Genomic DNA, 24,833 nt, shown 5'->3' with positions numbered 1-24,833 from the left:
GTAAGGTAGAGAGAAGTAATATCAATATTTTATGTAATCAAATCTATAATCCTGAGTGTTGTATTTGTATCCAATATTATATATTTTCACCTGCGAGATGTAATGACGTCCAAATTATATAAATGTTATCGACAAAGTAGAACACAGTTGTCTGGCTCCTTGTATTGGTGTATTTAACTATACGTAAACTTTATTATCATACAAAACAAATGAAATAAGCAATTCTCATTTTGTATGTAAAATAAAGTTAATACTTTGCCATTATTATAACTTCCATGGGGATGTTTATTTTTGATTAGCTGTCGAGCCTGGTTACCACAGAATATACCATTACGGCAAAGAAGCCCTAAATATTAATTCATTCAGTTGGAAGCCTTGGTACATGTGATAAAAAAAAGTATCCCCTGAGATGTCAAACATAATAGTCTAGATCTAGAAATTACTTGGTTAGAAACCCTACTCTTACTAATTGCATAAAATATACACACCGAAATACCACTCCTCACTCTTTTCACCTTCTCTTACCATGGACGTACATGCTCTTATGAAAAGAGGGAGGGATGGTATACTTAATGCAATGAGTAAGGGTAGGGTTTCCTGGGGCCCGTTGCTGAAAGACTTGCAATCAATCGCAACTCTAAAAATCATGCGCAACTTGATTTTAAACCAATCAACGGTGCGCATTTGTGACTTGCGATTGATTTTTTTTGGCTAGTGTTAGCGCAACTCTTTCTGCAACGGGCCCCTGAGCTAATAACTACTAACATCTCGATCGACTATAAACATATCAGCACAATGCCTAATATTGAACGTGGTAATCCCGCCATACATATCAGGTACCATGACACCACTGTTCAACATTCAATCATAACAAAGATTTCTTGTGAAAGTGACCACTGACTCCAAAGCTACAGGGGTGGTGTTTCACAAAGCTGCTTGTAAGTTTCACTTGACTTAAAACAAACAACTGGGGCCCTGTTTCATAATAATAACAAATTTGCAATAACAGTTAAAAGCTACTGAAATCCTTCAATTTGATTGGCTTATTTTAACCTTGTTATAGAAATTGTGCATTTGTTATAACAAGTCTTCATGAGACAGGACCCTGGTGATCTCATCTCAGGGGCTAAATCAGATTCTCAATTACTTACTTTCCATCAGCTTCCGTTGAAATCCAATCTTTGTAGATTAAAGTTTCAATTCTTAGCATAAAACTGAATTGAAATTCAATTTTTTCGAAGTTTAATTTGGGTTTAAGTAAATGCACTCCCATTACGTTAAAATGCATGATATGGGGCATCTCCTAAAGCATACAATAAAGTCACCAGTCATGCAGAAAGTCGGAACTTACAGTGTCATAAAAAACCACCATGCAGTAATGATAAATCTTATGCAACGGCACACTCCATATGAAATAAATAAGGAATGATTTTTTTTTAATGAAGTGATCAATATCACTCACAAATATATATATATATTTCTTCGGGGGGGGGTGGGCAATCAATGTTTTTTTTCTTTCACATGACAAGATGATCTCTCATGTTATATCTTGTCTATATCCAAAAATTTGAGTTGCATTTGTTGCCCCAACAGCCAATAATATATGTTTGATGTATTCAAAATGATAATTTCTGTTATTACAGGGTCCCACATGTAGTTACTGGTGTTGGTAATCTTTATTTGCTCTTTAGCTTAAACTCATGATTTTGCAAAGTTAGGTGTACATGAGCATACCGGATCTAGATCTTAAGGTCTTAAGGTCTTGAGGTCAGACAACTGACCTCAATTTTGAACACTGCTCGATCTTGATACCTTTTTCATCATATGGGATATTTCCATGTAAAGGAATGATCACATGATTTGCTAGAGTATTACAATATTTCAGCCTATAACACCATGCCGAGGCCATTGCCACAAAGAAAAACGGCCATTGACAATGACAAATCATCCAATCAATGACCAAATCTCTAATGTATAGAGATCATACATTTTGCATAACATGGTCTCTTTCCAGAAGAGTAATATTCCCAGCTTTTATGGGTCTAATCACCAAGCACTGAAGTCACTCAAATTCATTGAACTTTTGACCTTTTTCTTGTTGCCTTGGTTACTGCTATCTGCTTCTCCTGGTCTCTTTGTAACTCCACTGCTACTTGGTTGATCTGAAGTTGAACTTGAGGAAGGTCTGAAATTATTCATATTAAATCAATATTTGGTCAATATAAATGAAGTCCACTGAAGATATAAATCAAAACTCATACCTACAGGGAAATATATATAACATCAATACCGAAAATAAAATCAACATTAAGTTTTAATTCTTATTTATGAATATATAAGCTGCATAAACTCAGACCAAATTAATGATAATCTTCATGACATTTAATGAAGAATATTTTCAATGATACAATGATTTAAAAAAATAAACATGATACTCTATCCACCTTTATAAATCAACTGAAGACACGTTTGCCTTTTTTCTTCAGATGACATACATCACTATTTCCATCTTTTTCAGTTAAAATTATGAACATACATTTTCAGTGGTTTGGTGGTCTCATCAGCGTATTTGATTAGGCAACTAGATATTGACATTATTAATTTCCTGGATGGGATTGATCCTAAAATCTGTGAGCTTTTGACCTTAAAGGCAGTTAGACTAAAATTAAAATCAATGACACAGTTGGTATTTCAATTGTAGCATCAATCCTTCAAATCAAATCAGTCAGGAATTACCAGAGCTTGATAAAACATGCTGTCAGTTATTATTCATTAAACCACAATGTATTCACCTGTCAGGAGTATCCGTTGATAATTGGGCCAAGTACTTGCCAACCCCCGGTCTATAAACCCGAGGTTTGTCTGTCGTCCCTGGTATTATTGCTGTAGACTGGGAAGGTTTCTTTTCTCTTGTCTCTTCTTCTTCTTTCAGTTTTAATCTCTCCTCGGCAATCTAAACATTAAAGAGCATTCACCGTGGAAAAAAAAGATCCACAACTCATATCTAAATACTCATCTAAAAACATCACATAATTTTTGCTACATGTTAACTACTAAATTCTGTAGATCCCACAAGCTAGCTGATCCTAGATCTCAATGGGTTGACAGTCTGGACTTGAAATGTTAAGCAGCAAATAAAAACAAAATGAATTAAATTTCAAATTTTGTGGTTACATCATCACAATAAAAGTATTGAATACCTCATTTTAGGTCCAAAGAAAGAAAATAACTTCCACTGGTACAACATGTAGAAATAATAGTCTACACGGTAATAATAGGAATTAACCATTCTTATACAGCACATGTGCCATACAAACCCCACAAAAATTCAATAAGCTCAGAAAATAAAAAGATTACAAAACGACATACATGAGGAAAGTGAATAATCATTGTGACATAACACCATAGTACAGTCAAAACCTCCTTTACCGACCACATGTAAAGAAGAACTACCTGTTCACAAAGACCACTTGGTGGGTTTCCCTTAAATAATATTTTAGAAATAATCTTGTCTCCCTTGGGCGGTCATTTCAGACTGGATTTCATAATCTGTTATGAAAAATTAGAATTGAAACTCTCTACTGTATCAACCTGCTTGAAGTAATTAAGTAATTTTTTTCTGTGGGAGCAGTTCATCATCCTGTCAGTATACAAATGGTTCACAGATGTGAGTACATTGGTAGGTTTTGTGAGTATAAGGTAACTATGGGATTGTTATGCGTTTTGTGGGCTTAGACTAGTTTCCATAGTTACCGCATGCTCATTAGTCCTAACGATGCATGAACAAACCTGTGTATCATTCGTTTTATAGAATGGTGGAATTTTTGGCTAAAAAACAATTTTTTTACAACCATGCATGAGTTATTACCAACGCATGGCTAGCCATGCATCCGGTAAATTTGCCATGCATAAGTAATTACCAGATGCATGGCTGTCCATGCATCAGTAATTTCTTATGCATGATATTTACTCTATAATAATTTTAATTAATTTTTTCATTTGAAGCCAATTAGATGCAAGGATTTCAGTAGCTTATCAACAGTAATCAATGAAAATCTTGGACTACTTGTTTCATGAAATGCTTCCCATATAATGCTGCTGCCAGTTGATATGATCTCAACCCAAAGAAATTTGTTGATGATGATGAGAGACAGTAAACAAGGTTCATGTACGCATACCTCTTTATCAACCTCTTCATACGGATTGACAAAGATGACAGTGTCTTGGATGATAATATCCTTCACTGGTCTGTCTTTCTTATCAGTCTCTACCTTCTCCATGGCAGTCAATGTATCCAGACCACCAACAACGCTGTAACAAACCAAACACATCAGGTGATTTAAAATTCAGTGGCCCGTTATTCTAAGGTGGTTTTTAATTTAAACTCTGGTCTAATTTGTGGTTTAACTATGGGTAGCCAAATATCACATAAATCTTTACCAGTAGAGGTTCGATGTATCAGCTCATTAGACTCAAAAATAATTCCTTAAAAACTGTCTGGGAAGATACATAAGATAATTGCCTTCACCATTGAAGAATTAAGGAAAGAGCATTTAACATGAGAAGCATGCAATGTAAACAAATTTTGACACGTTTGGCTTCCCATAATTTTAGCAGAGTTAGACCATGGTCTAAGTTAAACCCAAGTTCAGAATACATGCCAGTGTGTTGTGTTGTATCAAGACCCCCAAAAATGACATTAACAAACCAAACGCATTGGCCCATATTCTGAACTCCAGATTAACTTAGACCACGGTCTTACTACTCCATGCTAAAATTATGACAAGTTGCAATGCCAAGATTTTGTTTACAACGTATGTTTTCTTATGTTTACTGTACTCTTTCCCCATGTTTGAAGAGGTTTAGGTTATCATTCCTAGACAGTTATCAATGAATAGAGCAGCAAATGTGCTGTCAGATAAAGCCTCTGTTAAAAATTTGTGTTTCAGTCGGCTATCTTTTATTACATCACAAATTTAGACCAGCGATACAATCAACCATGCAACTTAGTGTATCTCTTTATATTAGATTTATTAGATTAAACTCGAGTTCAGAATATATTGTAATCATATAGCATTAATAGTACTTTTTTAGGAAAAATAAACTTTAATCGGGGGGGGGGTTGAAGAAATGTTGGTGGTACATGTGTAACAACAAAGGTGTTTTAAGTCAATATAAATCATCAACATCCAAGATTGTTTAAACTTATCATTTTTAAGCTTATAACAATCAGTAAAAATCCTTGGACAACTCACCTTCCAAATATGGTGTGTTTTTCATCCAAGTATTTGCATGATCTGAATGTGAAGAAGCTGTAAAAAAAAGAGAGAATGAGACTTTTGATTACTCACAGATTTCTCTACAGTTTGATCAAAGTTCAAAAATTAGAATCTTTACAACGTATTTTTTTTCCTTTTGACCATTTTGGTTTGTTATAAAACCTAATTATTATGACCATTACTATGATTCGTATGAATTAGAAAATAAATATATCAAGAGGAAAATAATTTCAAAAGAAGGGCTTGGAGTGAAAGGATTCAGATTCTTTCCTTTAATTCAAAATGGTGGGTAGGTGTGGCATGGCGCTGTTAGTTTGACATGGTATTCACTATAAATAAAACCTAATGTCATGAGCTTGATAAAGTCAAGCTACTCAGTATGTTAAAGGGATGGTCCAGGCTGGAAATATTTATGTCTCAATAAATAGACTAAAATTCACAGAGCAAAATGCTGAAAATTTGATCAAAATCAGATAACAAATGACAAAGTAATTGAATTTTAAAGATTTGCATTATGCCAGTGAAAAAGTTCTAGGCATTTCTTTATGAAAATTCATTAGATGGGTTGATGATGTCACATTCCCACTTATTCTTTTGTATTTTATTATACAAAATTAGATTTATTCAACATTTTTCTACCACGAACTAAAATAATTGGATTGACAACTGATTAAGTGCATTAGATATTTATTGCCACAACTTATTTCTTCATAATGGAGACACATCATTTACACATGTATGAAAAAGTTAAACATTTATGATTTCATGTAATAACATAAGAAAAAGGAAAGTAGGGATGTGACATCATCAGCCCTCTAATGAATATTCATGACAATGTGCATATTTAAAATTCAATAACTTTGTTATTTGTTATCCAATTTTGCAAAATTTTATGCATTTCGCTATGTGAGTTTTACTCTATTTATTTAGATATAAATATTTTTAGCCTGGACCATACCTTAAGACTCCTCACCTCATCTACTCTTCTCCTGCCCCAAGCCATCACATCTCACATAGCTAACAGTCCATAAAGGATTTCCCTTATCCTCTCACAAAAAATAATATTCTACTCTGCCATCTTTCTTGTCTATCAATTCCCTCTCAATCTCTCTCACATCCATGTCCTCCTCAATTACTCTTCATTCATTCCACAGTCCTTTCAAGACTATGCACATGGTGAACAATAAACCCTCTCTACATGGAATTGACAGTTTTACTTACAATTGTGACTTGTTTGTGTCTGGACCAGAGTTGGCCATACTGAGGATACCCCTTCCGGTGTGGCTTAGATTAGGCTTGAACTCATCTTTGAACGGTTTCCCCCATATTGACTCGCCACCTGCGGATATATCATAATCAAAATGTAAAAATAAAACACCTTAGATGTGGTAAATACCTAGTTTGGGCATGGTAAAATGTATCTGTTTGCATGTTAAGTCGGCCACCCATGTTTTTTATTTTTGCTGTCAAATTTGGTTGATGAAAATGCTCGCTGTGATGATGACTTTTTATTTTCATTTTCTTGTCACTGAGCTTTGAAGGAAAAAATGCCTCCCCCTGTAAATCTTTAAACCGCACCAGGCATACAGCTACTTACCAGTTCCGGTACCTGTTGGATCTCCACCTTGGATCTGTTTAGGAAAAAAATAGTACAATATAGAATCAATGGCCCAAATTCACAAAGATGGTTTGTATCTGTGGTCTTAAACCATAGTTTACATAGTTTGTAGATTTCATGCATCAAATGCAGATGACAGCTCTGATAGGGAGCTACATTTGAGTTAGAACAAAATCTGACCTCTACTACATCCCTGGTTCCAAGCAATAATAATTGCACAGTCACACATATTTAATATATTTTATCAATCTTCAATATGCTCACTTTTCAGTTTAAATTCCATGACTTTACAAATAAACATTAATACTGAATAGATATATTTGTTTTGCTATCATCCACCTTAAAAGTGATACAAGTATAAAGTTCAGTGAAAATGCATTACCAGTTATTTCTTGAAGTACATTATCTCTCAAATCACTATCAGAATGAAAGGGATGATCTAATGTCTGTTAAAGGAGACAATGATTTCTGAAACATAAGTATGAAGGATTTAGATAATTTTTTTCAAGAATGTCATCATGATTTGAATAAATATACATAGTTTCCCTAATAAGTCATTGCTTACCATGAAGTTCTTGATTGACCTATGAAATTTGGTGCCATTGTAGTAACCTTTTGCACACAGCTGAATGAAGTTTTCACATGTCTTTGGTACCTGTAATATTAAGCATAAAGCAATGACAACACAATTTAAAAAGTCAATTCACACCACTCATTTTTTTTTAACATCAAACCCATTTCTAAATGTAATGAGTAATATCTAAATGACTGCAGACTACATAACTTTATCACAAGTTCCTCACGGTTATATGCATATCGAGGGTTTCTACAAGTTTAATCAAAATCAGTTTTGAAATAAGCAAGTTATGGACACTTAAATGGTATTGTTTTACTTTCTATGGGGATTCTCAAATTGGCTAACATGCTTCAAAATGGCTGATTTTGTGGACAATTCTCCATTTGTTGTTTTGTACACGTTTTTTCAGATTTTCCCCATTATCTTTCAAATTGCATATTGCCTCATTCTGAGCATAATAAATGTCATGGGAAAATATAATTCACACCACATATGTCAGGGTCAGGAGGAAATATGAAATATGTAAAATAAAGGGAAAAATCTGATAACTCGTATACATAACAAATGGAGGGTTGTCCACAAAATCAGCCATTTTGAAGTATGTTTGCCAATTTGAGGATTGCCACAGAAAGTACAACAAGCCTTTTTAAACATCCAGAACTTGTCTATTTCATGAACGATTTTGATGAAACTTGTTTTAAATTGTTCCTCTTTTTACTCTTTCCAACACGATTTCTTCTCTTCTTGGGTTTTGGTTTCCTTCAAGCTCAGCGATACATAGAGCATACACAAGCACACAAACTGCCCAGCTACTATCCTAGTGAAAGACATCATTTAAAGGGGAAGTTCACCCTGAAGAAGACTCTGTTGTAAAAATAGCAGAAAAAATAGTAAAAAATATTGGTGAAGGTTTGAGGAAAATCCTTTAAAGAGTAAGAAAGTTATTAGAGTTCAAAGTTTTGGATTTGTGACGTCATAAACGAGCAGCTGCCCCATGTGTTATGTAATATAAAACGCATGAATTTCAAATTTTATATGGTTCCTGATGACTTGATTTTGTTTTCTATTCATGATCGGGTGTGAAATGATTTGTCTATTGATATACAAAAGGTACAGTAAAAACCATTTTCAATTTTCTGAGAAAATGACATTTCATTGATTTTTTACCATTCGCTATGTAGGAATGCTGCTCGCATATGACGTCACAAATCAAATAATTGAAATTCTAATAACTTTTTAATTATTTGATGAATTTTTCTCAAACCTTCGGCAATATTTTTCATTATTTTTTCTGCTATTTTTACAATAAACTTTTTGTCAGGGTGAACTTCCCTTTAAGGAGAATCCACATTTTTATCATGAACTGTTGGTATGTCGGGCAATTTTGGTCGAGTTTGGACAGGCTCAGTATCTCAAATTACTTCATTCCACCGACATTGTATGCTATGTACATAGGACAGACCACTGGTGATCACACAAATCAAAAGGTCCATGTTTACAAGAACTACTAGTAATGCACAGTTGTTCTATTCTTTGTCCTCCATTATGACATCATCTAGGGAACCATCTATTCCCATCTGTACAATGTGAATACTCACCAGATCACACCTGAGTTCAATGTTGAGTGTCCCTTTGTTGGTATTCATCCTAACATAGCCTTTCTTCTTCACCCGCTCATACCGTATGATGTCTTCGTCAATTACAGCTACAAGGGGAAAAGATACCAAGATAACATTACTTATTATTGTTATCATTGTAATATCATCACAATACAGTCCAACCTCTCTTATCCAGACACCCTGGGACCAGCACCAATCCAGACAAGGGATTCATCCGAATCTGGGAGACCCAATATTAGATACACGCAGCTGCCTCCCCAGTGATGGTTAAACGTAATCTATTGTGTGGGGCATACACAGACAATATTAACTGCAGTGTCATTGCAAATTACAGGCGTTTTTGGGGGGGGGATGAAATTGATTGGTTGCCAAAACTCTTGGATAATCTATCTGCTGAAATGATTGAGGAATACATCAAGCTTAACTCGAAAGAAAGAGAATGACTTTGAAACTAGGTTTGAAAATTAGATTATCACAGCTTCGCAAAGTCAGCCTCTGTTGTACTGTATGCTCAAACATGATAGATGGCGCTGTCTGTATGGAGGCCGAGCGCTAGCTAGCTTCTTCATGTGTTGTTTTATCGCGAAAAAAGAAAATGTGATCAAATGGTTGCGCTGTGCCATGATTTACTGGAAAATTATCCTGTCTAAAAAGTTCTTATGCTGATTTGGGTAAGGTATTTTCATAAAAAACAATGATATTGTAGGTAGACTATATCAAAAAAAAATTATGTAATCAAAGTGAGTTTGTGTAGGAATTGATTTTAGATTGAAATCTCATTCTCCCATGTGCATGTATTAGATTGAAAAATAAAATCTCAGCAAGTGTGCGTCCGGATAATAGAAAGATCAGGATACGGGGAAACCGGATTAGAGAGGTCGGACTGTATTGTTTATTTCATATTAACAGCAGAAATTTTAATATTGGTGCATCAATAATTGTTCTTACCTGCTTCATGCACGGTTTGAGGGGCCATAACTGTCGAGGTGAACCCAGCTGCCACTCTACCTGTACTGAAGTGTGCCTGGAATAAGAAAACCCAATTGCTTGATTTCAGTGAATGGTATTAAAATCATCTGGGTTGAAGAGAAATGCCAGTAGTTGCAGTAAACACTGTTTTCATGAGAAAGTCTGTAAAACCAGGCTTAACCCTAATTCTCCTGGGGGGCCATAATGGCCCCCCCTCAACAATTTGCACGATATATCTGCTGCGCGAAATTTTTTCACCTCGCAGCTCACTGACTTTTTACATTCAAGTCTCGCGCAAATTTTGAGACCAAAGTTGTGACGCCCGGGTACGCGGTTACGACATTACGCAACATTATGCAAGTGCATGTCAGACCCAAAATTGCTCATAAACGTGATTTCATGTACAAATCCAATGCAAATTGCATATTTAGCCAAAATTCATAAATGTATCATTATTTCTACTTTTACTGATTAAACTTAATTAATTTTACCTTGTTTATGATCAGAATTATGTCTGGAACAATTTCCATTGAAAAAACAATAAAAAACAAAAAGTAAAAAAACAAAGAAATACATAAGAAATTCATAAAACAATAAAATACATAAGAAATTTATTTCCAAACCAAAGTTTTTTTGAATTACGATTGTTAAGAATGCTACAAAGAAAATTTTTACCAAAAATTAGCATTCTAGGAGCTTTATTTAGTGAATTAGAGCAAAAAGTATGATTTATGCATAAATTAGCATAATTAATTCATATAAAATAAAATCTCATTATTTTGGAAAATTTTACCATACAGCCTTGTAGATTACATCCCACACTACCAGCGTGCAAATTTTTGCGTCGCTCGCGCGATCGGCGGCCGAGATCTTAAGGGGGGGCCATAATGCCCCCCCCTGGGAATGACAAGAATCAAAATACCCCGGGAGATTTAGGGTTAATTGTCAGTACATCATCGAGGATCTTTATCTGGTACAATTACATAAACTGAACTTTGTGAGATTTTGAAATCTATGCTGAAAAATGTTCACACTGAAGATCACCAACACAGATAAGCGCACGTGGGACAGTGTATTATTATTGCTTTGAATGTCGGCACGACGCTTGACCCGAATCCTGTGCTCATTTTCTGATTTCTTATCAATTACACAATTTCTTCCAGAATCCTTTGGCTCATATGTTTTATTTATACAAACAGACATTTTGGTGGTCATTTCATTGGATTCTGTACGAACTCATTTTGATATTGTTACCATAACTGGCATTTACCTTAAAACTCACTAATTTACGACACATGGTGGGTTGTAGTGTAGCTGAAAAAAGAGGGATTAGACGCTCTTCCACAATAACCATGTTTTCAGCTTGCATGCTTATTTATGATTCTTGTCCGTGACATGCTGAGATATGAAAGTGCTACAAAATACACTGATAATGTAATTAGAATGAAATCAAGCAATAAGTGTCACTATGGAAATACTTACAGAATTGATCTTATCTGCTTTCTGTTTCTTTTCTTCTTTCTCTTCCTAATGTATCATGAGAGGAAACAAACAAATAAATAAGTTAAATTTCTGTTTAGCAGCATTCATCCATTATCTGCCCATATATAAATAGATTTTCAGAAATATTTCAAATTGAGTAACAAATCAAATGTCATAATTTGTAGAACCAGCATATCTAAAATTTTCATTAAAAAAAGAGAGAAAATGAATGGCAAGAAATCGAATCAAAATTGCTCTAATAAATATTGAAATATGAAATAAAATCTTAACATCTGTTTTAGTATATAATTGGCATGACCGCATAGTAGATTTCTACATGAGCAATATCTACAAGTTAAAAAAATTTTACAATTGTAATGATGACTTTTACAAAAACCAATCACCAAATATAAAGGGTGTTTCATTCTATTGTATTCTATTATAATTGTACCTCATGATTTTCTTTTTTTACTAATTTGAACATTCTGCATTGTTCAGAGTCAAATAATTTCATAAAATTGCATAATTGCATATTACTTTTTTGTATTTCAATCTAATGCCTGGGGAGAAATGATGAATAGATTAATAGGGAAGAGACAAAAGAAGTATTGATTACTGTAGGCTGGTATTCTTTGTAGAGTGTTCCCAAGATGTCCTCTGTCTCCACATTTGTCTTGTTGAGGGTATACTTTGGGTCTTTCCTAGCTTGAATCTCAGCTGTGGGGTATTGAATAATGCAATGGAAATCAAGTGATACTGAATTAATACATAATACTCCTGCAGTGTTCACTATATTCCCTCCACCCATCCCTCGATCCACCCACCAACTTATCATTCCCTTACTCTCTCCTTTTCTTCCGTCCCCTCTCTTTTCCATCGTTCCTTTCTTTCTTCCTAAATCCTCTGCTAATACAATGCCTCCTATGCATGGTCCCTCTCTCCATTCCTCAATGACTAACCAAGCTCCTTTCATCACTCCACCAACTTTTTTCTTACTCACTACCTACCACTCAATGTCCATCATTCCTTACATTTCCCATTCAACCCCCCTCCAATCATCCATACCTCCAAATCTCATCCCTCCAATTCTACCTCCGCATCATCCACTCTACCCGCCCTCCTGAATTAATTCTTTTCACTCCTCCTTTTTTCCTGCCATCTGATCATCTGGAATTAATTTCAAACACTCCTCATCCTCCCTCTTTCTAATTCTCCTCCCTCCCTCCTCTCCACCCATCCCTTCCATATTCCTATCGTCCTACTCCCCATCAACACCTCCATTTCTCACTCTATACTTCCCTGCCAAATTAATGTTCTCCAAATACGCATGGGCTGAAATCCCAAAATAGTAGGGGGGACACAATATCAAATGTCCCCCCTACTATATTTGGGTCTTTTATGATGGAAAGAAATACATAATAAATATCGAAATAAAACATTATTTTGGACGAGATGACCTTACTTTTTGGGTAATAACCTTTTTCTTTTCTTTTTTGCTTGTCAAAATTATTCTGGTCGAAATGACATTACATTTGGGATGGTAACCTTTTTTTTTATTGTCAAATTTTTTGGCCCTGGTCCCCCTACCTTTGGGACAGATTTCTGCCCTTGCTCATCCCTCACTTCCTTTCTTCCTCCATAGTACATCCCACACTGAATCTCTCCCACCTCTTACCCTTCCTCCATTACATTACTCACCTGCATCTTCGACTTTGAGATTGTTTTTGATGTGATGGAAGGTAGAGATGTTGAACTTATCCAGCTGGCTTGGGTCTTGTATGGTGATGATATCTGATCGTTTGAAAGGTTCATCGGTCAGCAAATCCTTCCAGTTCTTGGCCTTGATATTAAGCTGCTCAATAGCCTGATTACCAAAGTGAAAAATACGGGTGACTAAAGACCATTATCCCACCAAGGGGGTGTGACATAAATAAATATGCTGGATACTCACAAATGGATGTTAATTTTTTGAACTTGATTTGCCATAGACTTAATAGTTATGCACAATCGTAAAATCAATTGTATCTTTTGTGACAGGGCTCAGCAGGCCAGGTCCCCCTATCCCGTACCATATAAGTGCAGTCACAAAGTGACGTATAAACCTTCCCGATTACCAGGGAGCAATCATGCAGTAGTTGATGTAAACAATCACACTGGAATAATACATGACAATAATACACAGATAAACTGTAACTTTGCCATCTTTTAATGCACAGTTGAATGGCTACAGGAAAGTATAATGGGGTTGATACTCACTTCAAAACAATACACATTGCCTGTTGTTTTCACAGCGACGATATGAGTATTCTGGTTGAACACCTTGAAAGTCACAGGGCAGTGGTACTTTCCTGGAACAGCAATATGAGGAGTAAGATATGTTATCTATGTCATTCATCCCTGTTGTATTAATATAATGATAATAATAACACAGTTCTTGTATAGCGCATATCACATTATGTCATAACGTCCCTATGCCCTTCCATAGGAATTGGATATTATTACCCTGGCTTTAGCCCTGCAGCCTTTTACAGCAATGTGGCATTTCAGGGAGTAAATTCCTGCTAGGGACCCATAATGTGGATGAATTTCTTGCTGAAGGAAATTACACCATGGCTGGGATTACCACATGTAATCCATCATTCTGCCACCTTTTCACTTTGTCCAAGCAAATAGCAGTCTCAAAATCAGTGATTTAAAGCCCACACCTAATATCTTTGCATGTTATAAATTCATCACCGATTCGAAAACATCACTTCTTCAAGAACGCGTGGCCAGCAGGCACCGTGGCGATACTTGCGATTGCGAAAGCAATGTTTCCATATTGGCAGTTAATTTATAACGTGCATGAGATGGATTGTAGTAAGATTCTTGGTAAGGTCATATTTTGTCAATTATAGTTCTAGTCCCCTAAAAATCCCACCTTTGTGAATCCAAAAGTGTTGATTTCTATGGATAAAGCCCTGATGGTTCGTGTAATGTAGCGGTAGAGAAGCGTGGTGGAGCGTACACGAACCATCACCTCAGGTACTTCATTATCAGTATTGAGCATCCTTATCATCATCATCATCATCATCATTATAATCATTGTTATCATTATTCCTGTGACCACCAACATTATCTATCATTACTCATGATCACCATTTTCATAATCAACATAATATTTAATGAATTTTTATGTACACTTGCTCTTTAAATTTATTTATTATCTATGTACATTGTAAATTGTAATTGTTTGCTTTTATCCATGACTTGTGAACGTTTTATTGTAAACATGTTAATTTCAGCCTTCTGGCTTTGTACAATGTAACATGTATAGTTTTTTATACAAAATAAACCATGATTGAATTGAATTGAACATCATAACCATCAGCACCATCACCATTATCATATCGTCATGATTGTCGAAGTCATCACGTTCATTACCACAGTTAAAACACTATTTAGAAGAAATTAATGCATGCAAAATATGGTAACGAATATGTACAAAAAAAGTCATGTAGAAAATTGTCTTTGTGTAATGGCCAAATATCGATTGCCGAAAAGACATGCCATTTTGCTGACAACACCATGAATCCTTAGAAAGTCACTAACCGTCAGTGTTCTTGTGGAAATGAAGCTTGATCAGTGACTTAGCATCAAGGGCCTGTATTGTAGGAAAGTATCAAATCAATACAATGGGATACATCTGAGATCTGTCTAGGGCTGCATTGACAAAGTAATGACTAATGAGAGAGTTGATGACATCACTCACTCACTATTTCTTTTGTATTTTATTATATGAAATATGAAATATTTTTATTTTCTCGTCATTGTCATGTGAAATGAAGTTTTATTCTTCCCTGAACATGTGGAATTCCATTATTTTAACATTTTGTGTTTCAGGCAAGGAGGTCCTAAACGTCAAATTCGTAAAAATTGAAATATTGTATAATTCAAACAATAAAAAACAAAAGAAATAGTGAGTGAGTGACATCATCGACTCTCTCATTTGGATGTAACTGGCTCATTCATATAACTATTTTGTTGAAAATAAGCGAAACTTTGAAATGTCATAACTTTCTTATTTTACATCCGATTTTGATGAAATTTTCAGCATTGTGCTTGTCTGATTTTTCTCTATTGATTCAAACCAACATTTTTCTGAGGTGGACTTGACCTTTAAACAAGACTCATGGAATGACAATGATATTGTTTATTATGACATCATTTGTCAAGGGCTCTAACATCATAATGGAATGATGGGTGTGTCGGCACAACTTAGAATATATTTTTTTTCTAGATTTGAAGCACATTACTGCCTTGAAAATACCTTGGTGACATAAACAGTTTCATTCCCTTGGCAACTTGACAAGCATAATCACAAAATTGATAGTGTAGAAAACGGGAAGACATACAGGGCCCCAAAATCAAGTGATAATTAATCAACAGGGAGAGCCAGAAAAATTGCAAATGCACTTACCTGCCCTGTGATGGGGTTGGTCTTGTACTTCTTGATGAATGGCACAATACTCATAAGATCAAAGATGATACCATCTGAAGTACAGTAGGGGTGCTCAAAAGGCTGAAGGGATAGACTTTGGATATCAGAAAAAAAATGTAAATACTATTTGAATAAGAATACAATCGTTTAGTCATATCTTGTGCAAAAAAATCAAGAAGTAAACTTATCAAAATAACAATGTATCATACAACTGTTAAATTTTCAACTATTATCATTTGCAAAAGTTTCCAAGATTTTGTGCACATGTAGGCCTCCCCTCCCCCACGGTTGAAATATAATACTAATAACTCTTCAATTTACTGCAAGAAAATAAAGTAAGTATAACATTTTTTTATATGAAAATATAGCTTTTTTAAGCTTTTAACTTCTTTAAATTCCTATGCATTCCCTTCTTTAAGATTTTCTAATGAATGAAATTACATACCTGCAATGATCAAATGGTAATCTCCGAAACTCAGATTTCTGTGATTCTGTGATACATTAAAATAAAAAAGAAAATTATTCAGTCTTCATAAAGAGTAGCATATCAGGGGGACAAGATGGACATCTTCCAATGGCATCACTTTAACAATAAAAAAATTGTTAAAGTAAAGGGGAAGAAAAAGAGAAAAATATAAACCTTGAAAGTTTACTCCACAAACAACCTCAGAAGCTACTGGTGCAACATGTACATGTAACTAAAGATATGAGAGCTCTAGTTGCAATATTAATGCTAACCCCCTTGCCAGATGCTAAAGATTTGAGGTGTTGGAAAGGGTACGACTTTACCATCCGCCATGGGGTGAACCCTATGATCTGAACAAAAAATAAATACCCGTGTCATGTTCCAAATCAATAGCTTGTTACTGCTCATTATTGTGCCATCTGCCTCTTCACTTTTCATTTCAACTCTATGATTATTACAATGCCATATAACATTAATAAGATCAGAGAATAAATATGGATAGAGATAAAAAAAAAACTTCTATCCCTCTTACCAGTTTTCTTGCCACCGTAAAATGCTGACCACTCCTTGGAAGTCAGATACCTGTTTTATTGTGAGAAGAAGTTGGCAAACTATTAAAGTAATAGAAATGGTTCCAACACTCACCTTTCAATCAGAAGGTAATAGGCTTGAATCCTACTTCAGGGGCCCCATCATAAAGATTTATGATCATGGTACATTTGCCATTATGGCATTAATGTAAACCTTGTTTTGAATCTGTAACCATGGAACATAGTTTTAAAGGTAAAGCTACCATCATCATAAATCTTTTATGAGATGGGCCAAAGTGATAATTTTCTCTTAACAAAAAGAAAATCAGCCAAGTTTATCTGGACTTTCCCAGGTGAATATACAGCCAGCCCAGGGTAATAATATTGTGTGGTTCACGGTAAAGTGGTTATACCTAGGGTCTACGATGCCGCATAATCAAAGTTGCTGCATCAAATCAATAGAAATATGTAATCAACATTATTATGGGGAGGGAAATTGTCATACTCAACAATAGATTTTAGTATAGAAATAAACATGAAACATCATATTGTAAATTCAAATATTGGAAGAATCAGTTGTGATTTAATGAAATGTTTGCTAAAAAATATAACTCTTCACGATTGTTTGTTTTCAAGCCGACTGTTTCATACAAATAAAGCTGTCGAGTGAAGGCAACCCGCTAGCAATACCAATAGCATGCTGTCGGCTAGACCAACGCTTCGGTCTCTGTTATTTTGGCTGTTCCACTGAACTACGTTGGCTCCACTCACAAAATACAGAGACTGAAGTTCTAGCTCGATCTGTACAGGGGACTCAATGGCCATATGTGTTATTAAGTTCGGATAAAACAGGTAAGTGAAGTTGCGTGACAGCCGAAGTATTAAGTCAGTGTTTTTTCCCCGTTTTGGTGCATTTCAGGCCAAAACGGAATAATAATCTTTATTTTTGTACAGTTATTTTTTTATATTTTTTTATGAAATAAAGACAAAAATCGATGAGCCCCCCCGGGGGATTGTGCATTGTTAACCCCCTAATGGTGGCTGCACTATAGCGAGCAGTCTACGGGAGAAATTTAAACATATTAAAAAGCTCCTCGAAACAGATGACTGCCAGCTGTCTAGCTGTTGGCTTAATTTATGTGCAAATTCAATCAACTGATTTGGATCTGGATGTAATACAGTGCAGGACCGTTAGGTATAATACACAAGGTTAGGAGAGGGCGCAAATGAGTTTAGTCAAAACGTAGGTGGCTTTCTTTGATCTTGGCTTTAAACACCTCTGGTGATGTACTGCTGACGACTTTGTTTAGGGAGTTGATTCCTGGCCAACAAAAAAAAGAATTTCTTAACTGCTCTGTGCTACAATGTCTTATTGAGAAACACTTGGAGTTATTTGTTACTTGTTTCTCTACCACATTAGTAGCATCAAAGTTACAAATTTCTTAGCTTTGATATTATGTTTAGGTCTTGCTTGAATAAGAAATTTATCAACAGGAAGGGCAGGAACCAGCCCCTCGACCACTTTGAAGTAGGATGTAAGTTTCAGGACTTGGCGTCTTGAGGCAAGAGTAGGCAGGTTGAGATTCTCTCTCATCTTGGTAATTGAACCTGGTTCTCGAGAGCTGTACTGTAGTCCCCACAGATGAACCGTACTGCTCTTTCTCCAGACATTAAATATCCTTCTAAAGATAGGGATCCCACATATGCACCATATTCCAGGATAGATCTGACTAGTGCAATGTGTGCTGTGCGCTTGCAATTCTCTGGGCAGAAACTTAGGTTCCTTCTGAGTAAAGCAAGGACAGAGTTTGCCTTCCTCACAGCTTTGTTGATCTGGGGTGACCACTTCAGATTGTCGGCTAGTGTTACTCCAAGATATGAATGTTGAGATACATGTTTAAGTATACAGTCATTTATGGTGTAAAACTATGAGGTTTTGGCATTTATACTCATATTTCCCTTACTTTCCTTAAGATGCTCTCATATTAGACAGTTATTTTTGCTGCTCTTTTCTCATTTTCAATTACATGTATCAATACTGAATCTACTGAAAGCCATTACAACAAATTTTCTAATTCTTCTTTAAACCCATATTACATCACAATAATTTATATTTTAGGAGTAAATCATTTTTCCAACATATGTATTTTTTCAAAGCTTTTCAAAGCTAAGATCACTTCTTCATTATTATCATGATTTTACCGTAATTATTTTTGTAATTTCTTGATTCTTTTGTAACATTGCTTTTTTGTTGATTTTATGTGTATTTTTATGCTTTTTTGTAAAACATTTGCCAATTCAGCTGCAACAAGCTGCGATCATTTGTTCTAATAAACTCTTGAATCTATAACTTGGCACTTGCCAGCATTCAACCTCATTCCCCAGGTGGATGCCCAGTTTTCTAATGCAGTAAGGTCCTGCTGCAGCGTTGTCCATATACACATACATACGCAATACACATTTTACATGGGTTTGCTATTTATTTGTGTTTTAGTGGTTGAGGGGAGGCCCTTATTTCCTAATTTTTAGCAAGACATGACAAAAAATATATACAACAGAGCATAGAATCAAACATTCAATTTGAATATACGGTATGTCAACAGGATATATGGCAGTGTATCCTATTGCCGGACACATTCATTTCAGTGCTTTAAAAATGACAACTAGAGGAAATACAATCAAGAAAAATTATCACTTGCTATTCCAAATATTCTGAAAATTATGAATATGATGAAATTATTTTATATTTTCCAACCATTTTCTTTGCACCGCACTTGCCGCATACCCCTCCGCGAAAAACAATTATTTTCGTGCGTGACAAATTATATTGTAATTCCGGACGCGCGCCGGACGGGTAAAAATATTCTTGATTATATAATGATGTAAGAAAGAATTGGTGTGATTTTTTCGAGATTAATCATCTCATGAGTAAATTCTAAGTTTTTGTTTGCTTATAACGATTCTGATCAGATCTTTGTTATAAATTTGCGTTGGCTAACTAATTTCCTTTTTTTAATTGCGCGTTCGATATTGCACTCGTTCATATCGTAAGACTCAGTCATCAAGTTAAGTTCCATCGGTGCGCTGTCGATCATTGACGGCTCTCCATCACGGTAAACCTCGCGCACGGCCGGGGTACCGGGAACATTGAGAACTAGCCGTCGATGATTTAATCGATGGAGCGTACGAGATTGAAATTCGGCAAATCAGGTCCGTATTTCAATCAGCAAATAGATCAATTGGGATCAATTGTTAATGCCAAAACTGTGTTATATGTTATTTCAAGCATTTTCTGTCATTTTTAGAGAAAAATAAGGTAAAAGTTATATTTTCGCCTTGTTTTTGCAATCTCGTTCTTTGAATTGATCTGTGATATTGAACTGCGGAAGTCTTACGGTACGAAATTGATTTCCTACGCAGTTATATGTGCGTCCGGAAATATGATAGTGTCCGGTAATACAATACGTCACTATACAAATATAACAGGATTTATAAGATTTAAGTGAAATTAGTGAATATTATTACAAGTTTAGGCCGGAGCTAGCTCCCAGAAAATACGTCCGACGGGGGTGATGGCGCCCTCTCAATTGAATGGGGTGGAGATTTTCTGCAGGTTTTTTTTTTTTTTAAGATACAATCCTTAATTTTAATTTGTTAATGTTACTTTGTTACTGTGTGTGTTAGAAAGTTTGCAAACTCAGATCAAATCATCAATGTAGGTATGTGACAAAAAAAATGAAAATCCTCAAATCTCAATGAATTTGGTATCATTTGAAAGCCCTTAAAAAGACCTTTCAAATGATACCAAGAACTCAAATTTTCATCAAGAAATTATAAAGTTATTCCAGTTTAAGTCGCGCATATTTATCCAAATTTGTGGTCATTGTCTTAATGTAAAGTCAATGGAGTGCATAACCGATTTTTGTGACCATTTTGTGACCATTTTGAACCCAAGTCTTCAACGGGCTCTAACTTCTTTGTTTTTGAGCCCTTTGAAGTAATTTAGGTATCAATGGAAAGGTGAAAGAAAACTCAATTGATGTGTAATCATTTCACTTGGTATTTTTTCTTCTTATTATGTGTAAAATAATTTCTTTTAATTAATTCTAATTAATTATGCAAATTACAATTACTCGCCTCTTTTTTTGCCAAATGAAGGTGATAATGAGAGATAATTTGTATATAATTTAGTTGGCATCAAAACAGCATCATGTAGATAATTTCTAAAATGAATTTGTTTAAAGTATTGTTTTTGTAATTTCTAATGTATTTCTTTGTTTTTCTGATATAAATTACAATTAGCTCTTTTTCAACTTTAGTATTGTGTACATGTATGTATGGGGTCTTTTTTTTACAAATGAAAAATATCATTCCTTTTGTACATGTACTTTGTATGCTATAAAAATACAAGTGTGCTTTTCTGATGTATTTGATTGTTTCACCAATTCTTTATGTATTCTATTGTTTCAACAATTTGTTTATAGATGGATAATGTAGCTTTCATTTTGGAGACCGTGGGCATTCGATTACAATTTTTTTTAGGAAGGATGAGCAGCAGAGTCTGAGGGTGTAAAGATGTAGCATTGCATGTAATTCAAGTATCAAGAAGGAAACATAAAAATTAAGCTTTACTATATGCATTTCTTGGATATGTATGATTACAACAAAGGCCATGTTCGAGCACTCCTTTTTTAATGAAAAATAAGTTCATATTCTAGCGTGAAATCACTGCACATAAATAAAGCTCTGAACAGCAACAAAAACAGGCATCAAAGCTCCAACACTCAAAACAAGAGAACAAAAGTGACACAAAAACTTATACAAATCCCATCCCCATTTCAACTTATGAACACAACCCTCCCCCCCCTGCACCCTTCTTGAAAAAAAAATAATTATAATAAAATAGAAAAAAAATGAATAACATAGAAAAAAAAAGACAATTTAGAGCCATGTGGAAGTGAAATATTTCCTCTGAGAGTGAAAAATTAAACAACAAATTTTTTGCATTTTAATCATGGGCAGAAATTGGCCCTAAAGGTAGGGGGACGCTGGCATCGGCGGCGAAAGCCAACAGTTTTAGGGGGGACCACCAAATTATTTTGATAATCAAAAAAATACACCAAAGGTTATCAACCAAAAATTATAGGGGGACGCAGAAAACTAAATTTAACAAGCAAAAAAAAAAGAAAAGAAAAAAAAAGGTTATCAAAAAAAAAAATTGAGGTGGGGGGGATCGTCCCCCACCTCAAATTAAGGGCGGGGGGGGGGTACACCTCCCCCAGCTTTCGCCGCCTATGGATGCTGGCAACTCTGACAAGTTAAAAAAAAAAGTTTATCCCCTAACTGTTGTAAGGTCATTTTCACCCCAAAAAGTTTGACCAAAAAACTGAAAAAAGAAAAAAAGAAAGAAAAAAATGTATTATTGTTACATGTCCCCCTATTATTTTGGGTAGGGGGACGTGTCCCCCTGGGATTTCCACCCATGAATTTAATTTTAGAAAAGTCAACATTGATATTCCACTGTCAAAAGCAAATCCAGTTTCCAAATGAAACGATAATCAACCACCTAGACTCTTGAGTCACATAACCTTGGGATGATAAAATCTTTCTGTGACAAATGTATGTATTAAAATCAATATCAGAATAATTATCTACGGTATAATGACAGAGATTTCCCAAAAAAGGCACAACATAATCATCAGGTAAGCAATTTACGATCTAGTTCAATCCAGCATGAACGACTCACTATCGACCGCTCCCATCACCCTGCAAACCGCAGGCACATCGGGCAGCTCGACTGCCGAGAGACCGGCTGTGACAAGGGTAGCATCGCCCTGTCAACTGCAGGCGCATCGGGCAGCTCGACTGCCGAGAGACCGGCTGTGACAAGGGTAGCTGGCATCTCTTATATCTGGACTGCGCAACGTCAGAATCGCGTAAGTTTGGATTTTTTGATAATTCAAATATATTTCCAGTCAAATTGTATACCTAATCGGATTCTTGTTTTACTTACCATAAAAAAATTTCGAACATTTACGCGTCCAAAAATTTGATGAACTTTCAAGCTCCGATATTCACACTTTAAAGGCGAGTATCCACATTGAAACTTATATGTACAGAAAGAGCACATCTTCAGCTGTCTGTTAAAAGGCACGAGATTGCACCTACTATGTGCGCATGCGCATTAAACCCCATTTTCAATGAGCCGCCCAGACAGAGGCGATGCCACTCGTAGCAAAACCCGCGCGAAAACCGTGCCACCAAAACCAGCGCTCGCGATGCGCCGTATTCGCACATAGCTAATCAATGCAGATTTTCGGAAGAAAACCAGAGATTTCTTCATTTTAAATTTTAGTAAATTTTTGCGACAGCCCTAGCACACTCAATCTCACACAATTCACAAGCTGCTTTGTCAGTTTGTGTTTCTTCATTTTAAATTTTATTAAATTTTTGCGACAGCCCTAGCACACTCAATCTCACACAATTCACAAGTGGAACAGCCAGGCAGAAATTCCGCCTACAACAAGAGCAAGCAGCGGGATTCTATTACGCACTCCGCCGTCCAGACCGGCGTTATGACATGGGAGAAACCCGCACGGCCGCAGGTGCCAGGGCAGGGGCCCTAAAAAAATCAAGAAAACTGTGAATTAAAGATGAAAAGGGGGAAAACCGTAAAATACAATACTCACATCTTGTCTGACTGATGTTGTCTCTTCCCCATCTTGATTTATTGACTCTACTTGAACAAGGTAAAAATTAAATTTCAATAAAATTCCGAAATACCCCGTCGACTTTAATCTCGATGAAGCCTAACGTAGTTTTTAAAAAGCTACCGTAGCTGGCGCGGTACGCGGTACATGGTGAGGGGTAGGCATACATTTTGTGATTTCGAGTTCAGTGTTGACCTTTGGTGTCGGTGTTTGGTCAATGTTGACACGATTATGACACCAAACATAAAATGAAGATGGTGCCGAGAAGTCACTCACTAGTTGTTGAGATGTCAATAATGTGATCTCGATCAGTTTTACAAACCCAGAATAGATTTTGGAGCTAGGGCAAGCAATCCAAATGTCAACAATAACATCAAAAAGTGAGTGAGCGAGCGACTCCTTTACGCATTAACATGAAGGCCCGAATTCACAAAGGAATTTTAACCCCCCTCGGGGTTTTAAGATCCTTCTGAAACGCAAATGAAAAACCCAGCTCGTGGTTTAAAGGGATGGTCCAGGCTGGAATTATTCACATCTCAATGAATAGAGTACAATTCACAAAGCAAAATTCAGAAAACTTAATCAAAATCGGATAACCAATAACAAAGTTATTGAATTTTAAGGTCAAGTCCATGCGCCGCAGAAAAAAAATGTTGATTTGAATCAATTAAGAATGACAAAAACTGGAAATTTCATGAAAAAAATTGGATGTAAGATAAAAAAGTGATTACATTTTAAATAAAATGAATAGTGTAGATCTACATTTATTGAGCGCAGAAACTATTCTCTAAATTATATATTCTACTGCACTATATAAGAAACCTTTCTCACTACCTTCCTAAAACTAGTTCAATGGAAGCTAGTTTAGTGGAAACTTGTAGTGAGAACGGTCTCTTCACGAAAAATAAATAGGGCATACATTTTATCAATCCTACCTCTTTCCAACCTTCAAGCAAAGATAATTAATATGTAAATTAAAAAAAACATATATATATGTCGTCTGGTTGACCTCATCGACGTCGCGTCGCACGGTGTCTTCCGCTTATATACGGCTGACGAACGACAAGTCGGCTTCGTTAGATGGTTTAAGGCGAGGGTCGTAG

General features: G+C 35.5%; 1 protein-coding gene across 1 annotated transcript; it reads right to left on the bottom strand.

Annotated features, from left to right (window-relative positions):
* Nucleotides 1–1,774: 1,774 nt before the first annotated feature.
* On the bottom strand, nucleotides 1,775–23,852 carry LOC121408675 (RING-type E3 ubiquitin-protein ligase PPIL2-like). Its single transcript, XM_041600218.1, has 18 exons — nucleotides 23,710–23,852; nucleotides 17,023–17,072; nucleotides 16,470–16,515; nucleotides 16,004–16,118; nucleotides 15,136–15,187; nucleotides 13,801–13,892; nucleotides 13,243–13,408; nucleotides 12,161–12,261; nucleotides 11,545–11,589; nucleotides 10,042–10,117; nucleotides 9,073–9,179; nucleotides 7,463–7,552; nucleotides 6,877–6,910; nucleotides 6,501–6,618; nucleotides 5,256–5,312; nucleotides 4,179–4,311; nucleotides 2,793–2,953; nucleotides 1,775–2,185 (listed from the first exon to the last, which is right to left on the bottom strand). The coding sequence occupies exons 1-18, from the start codon at nucleotides 23,739–23,741 to the stop codon at nucleotides 2,047–2,049; spliced, it is 1,614 nt and encodes a 537-aa protein (XP_041456152.1). The 5' UTR covers nucleotides 23,742–23,852; the 3' UTR covers nucleotides 1,775–2,046.
* Nucleotides 23,853–24,833: the final 981 nt, after the last annotated feature.

The sequence above is a fragment of the Lytechinus variegatus genome, chromosome 2, assembly GCF_018143015.1.
Source record: "Lytechinus variegatus isolate NC3 chromosome 2, Lvar_3.0, whole genome shotgun sequence".
In the NCBI taxonomy this organism is placed as follows: domain Eukaryota; kingdom Metazoa; phylum Echinodermata; class Echinoidea; order Temnopleuroida; family Toxopneustidae; genus Lytechinus; species Lytechinus variegatus.
Note: the sequence above shows the minus strand (reverse complement) of the source record. Positions and strands in the feature narration are given on the sequence as shown.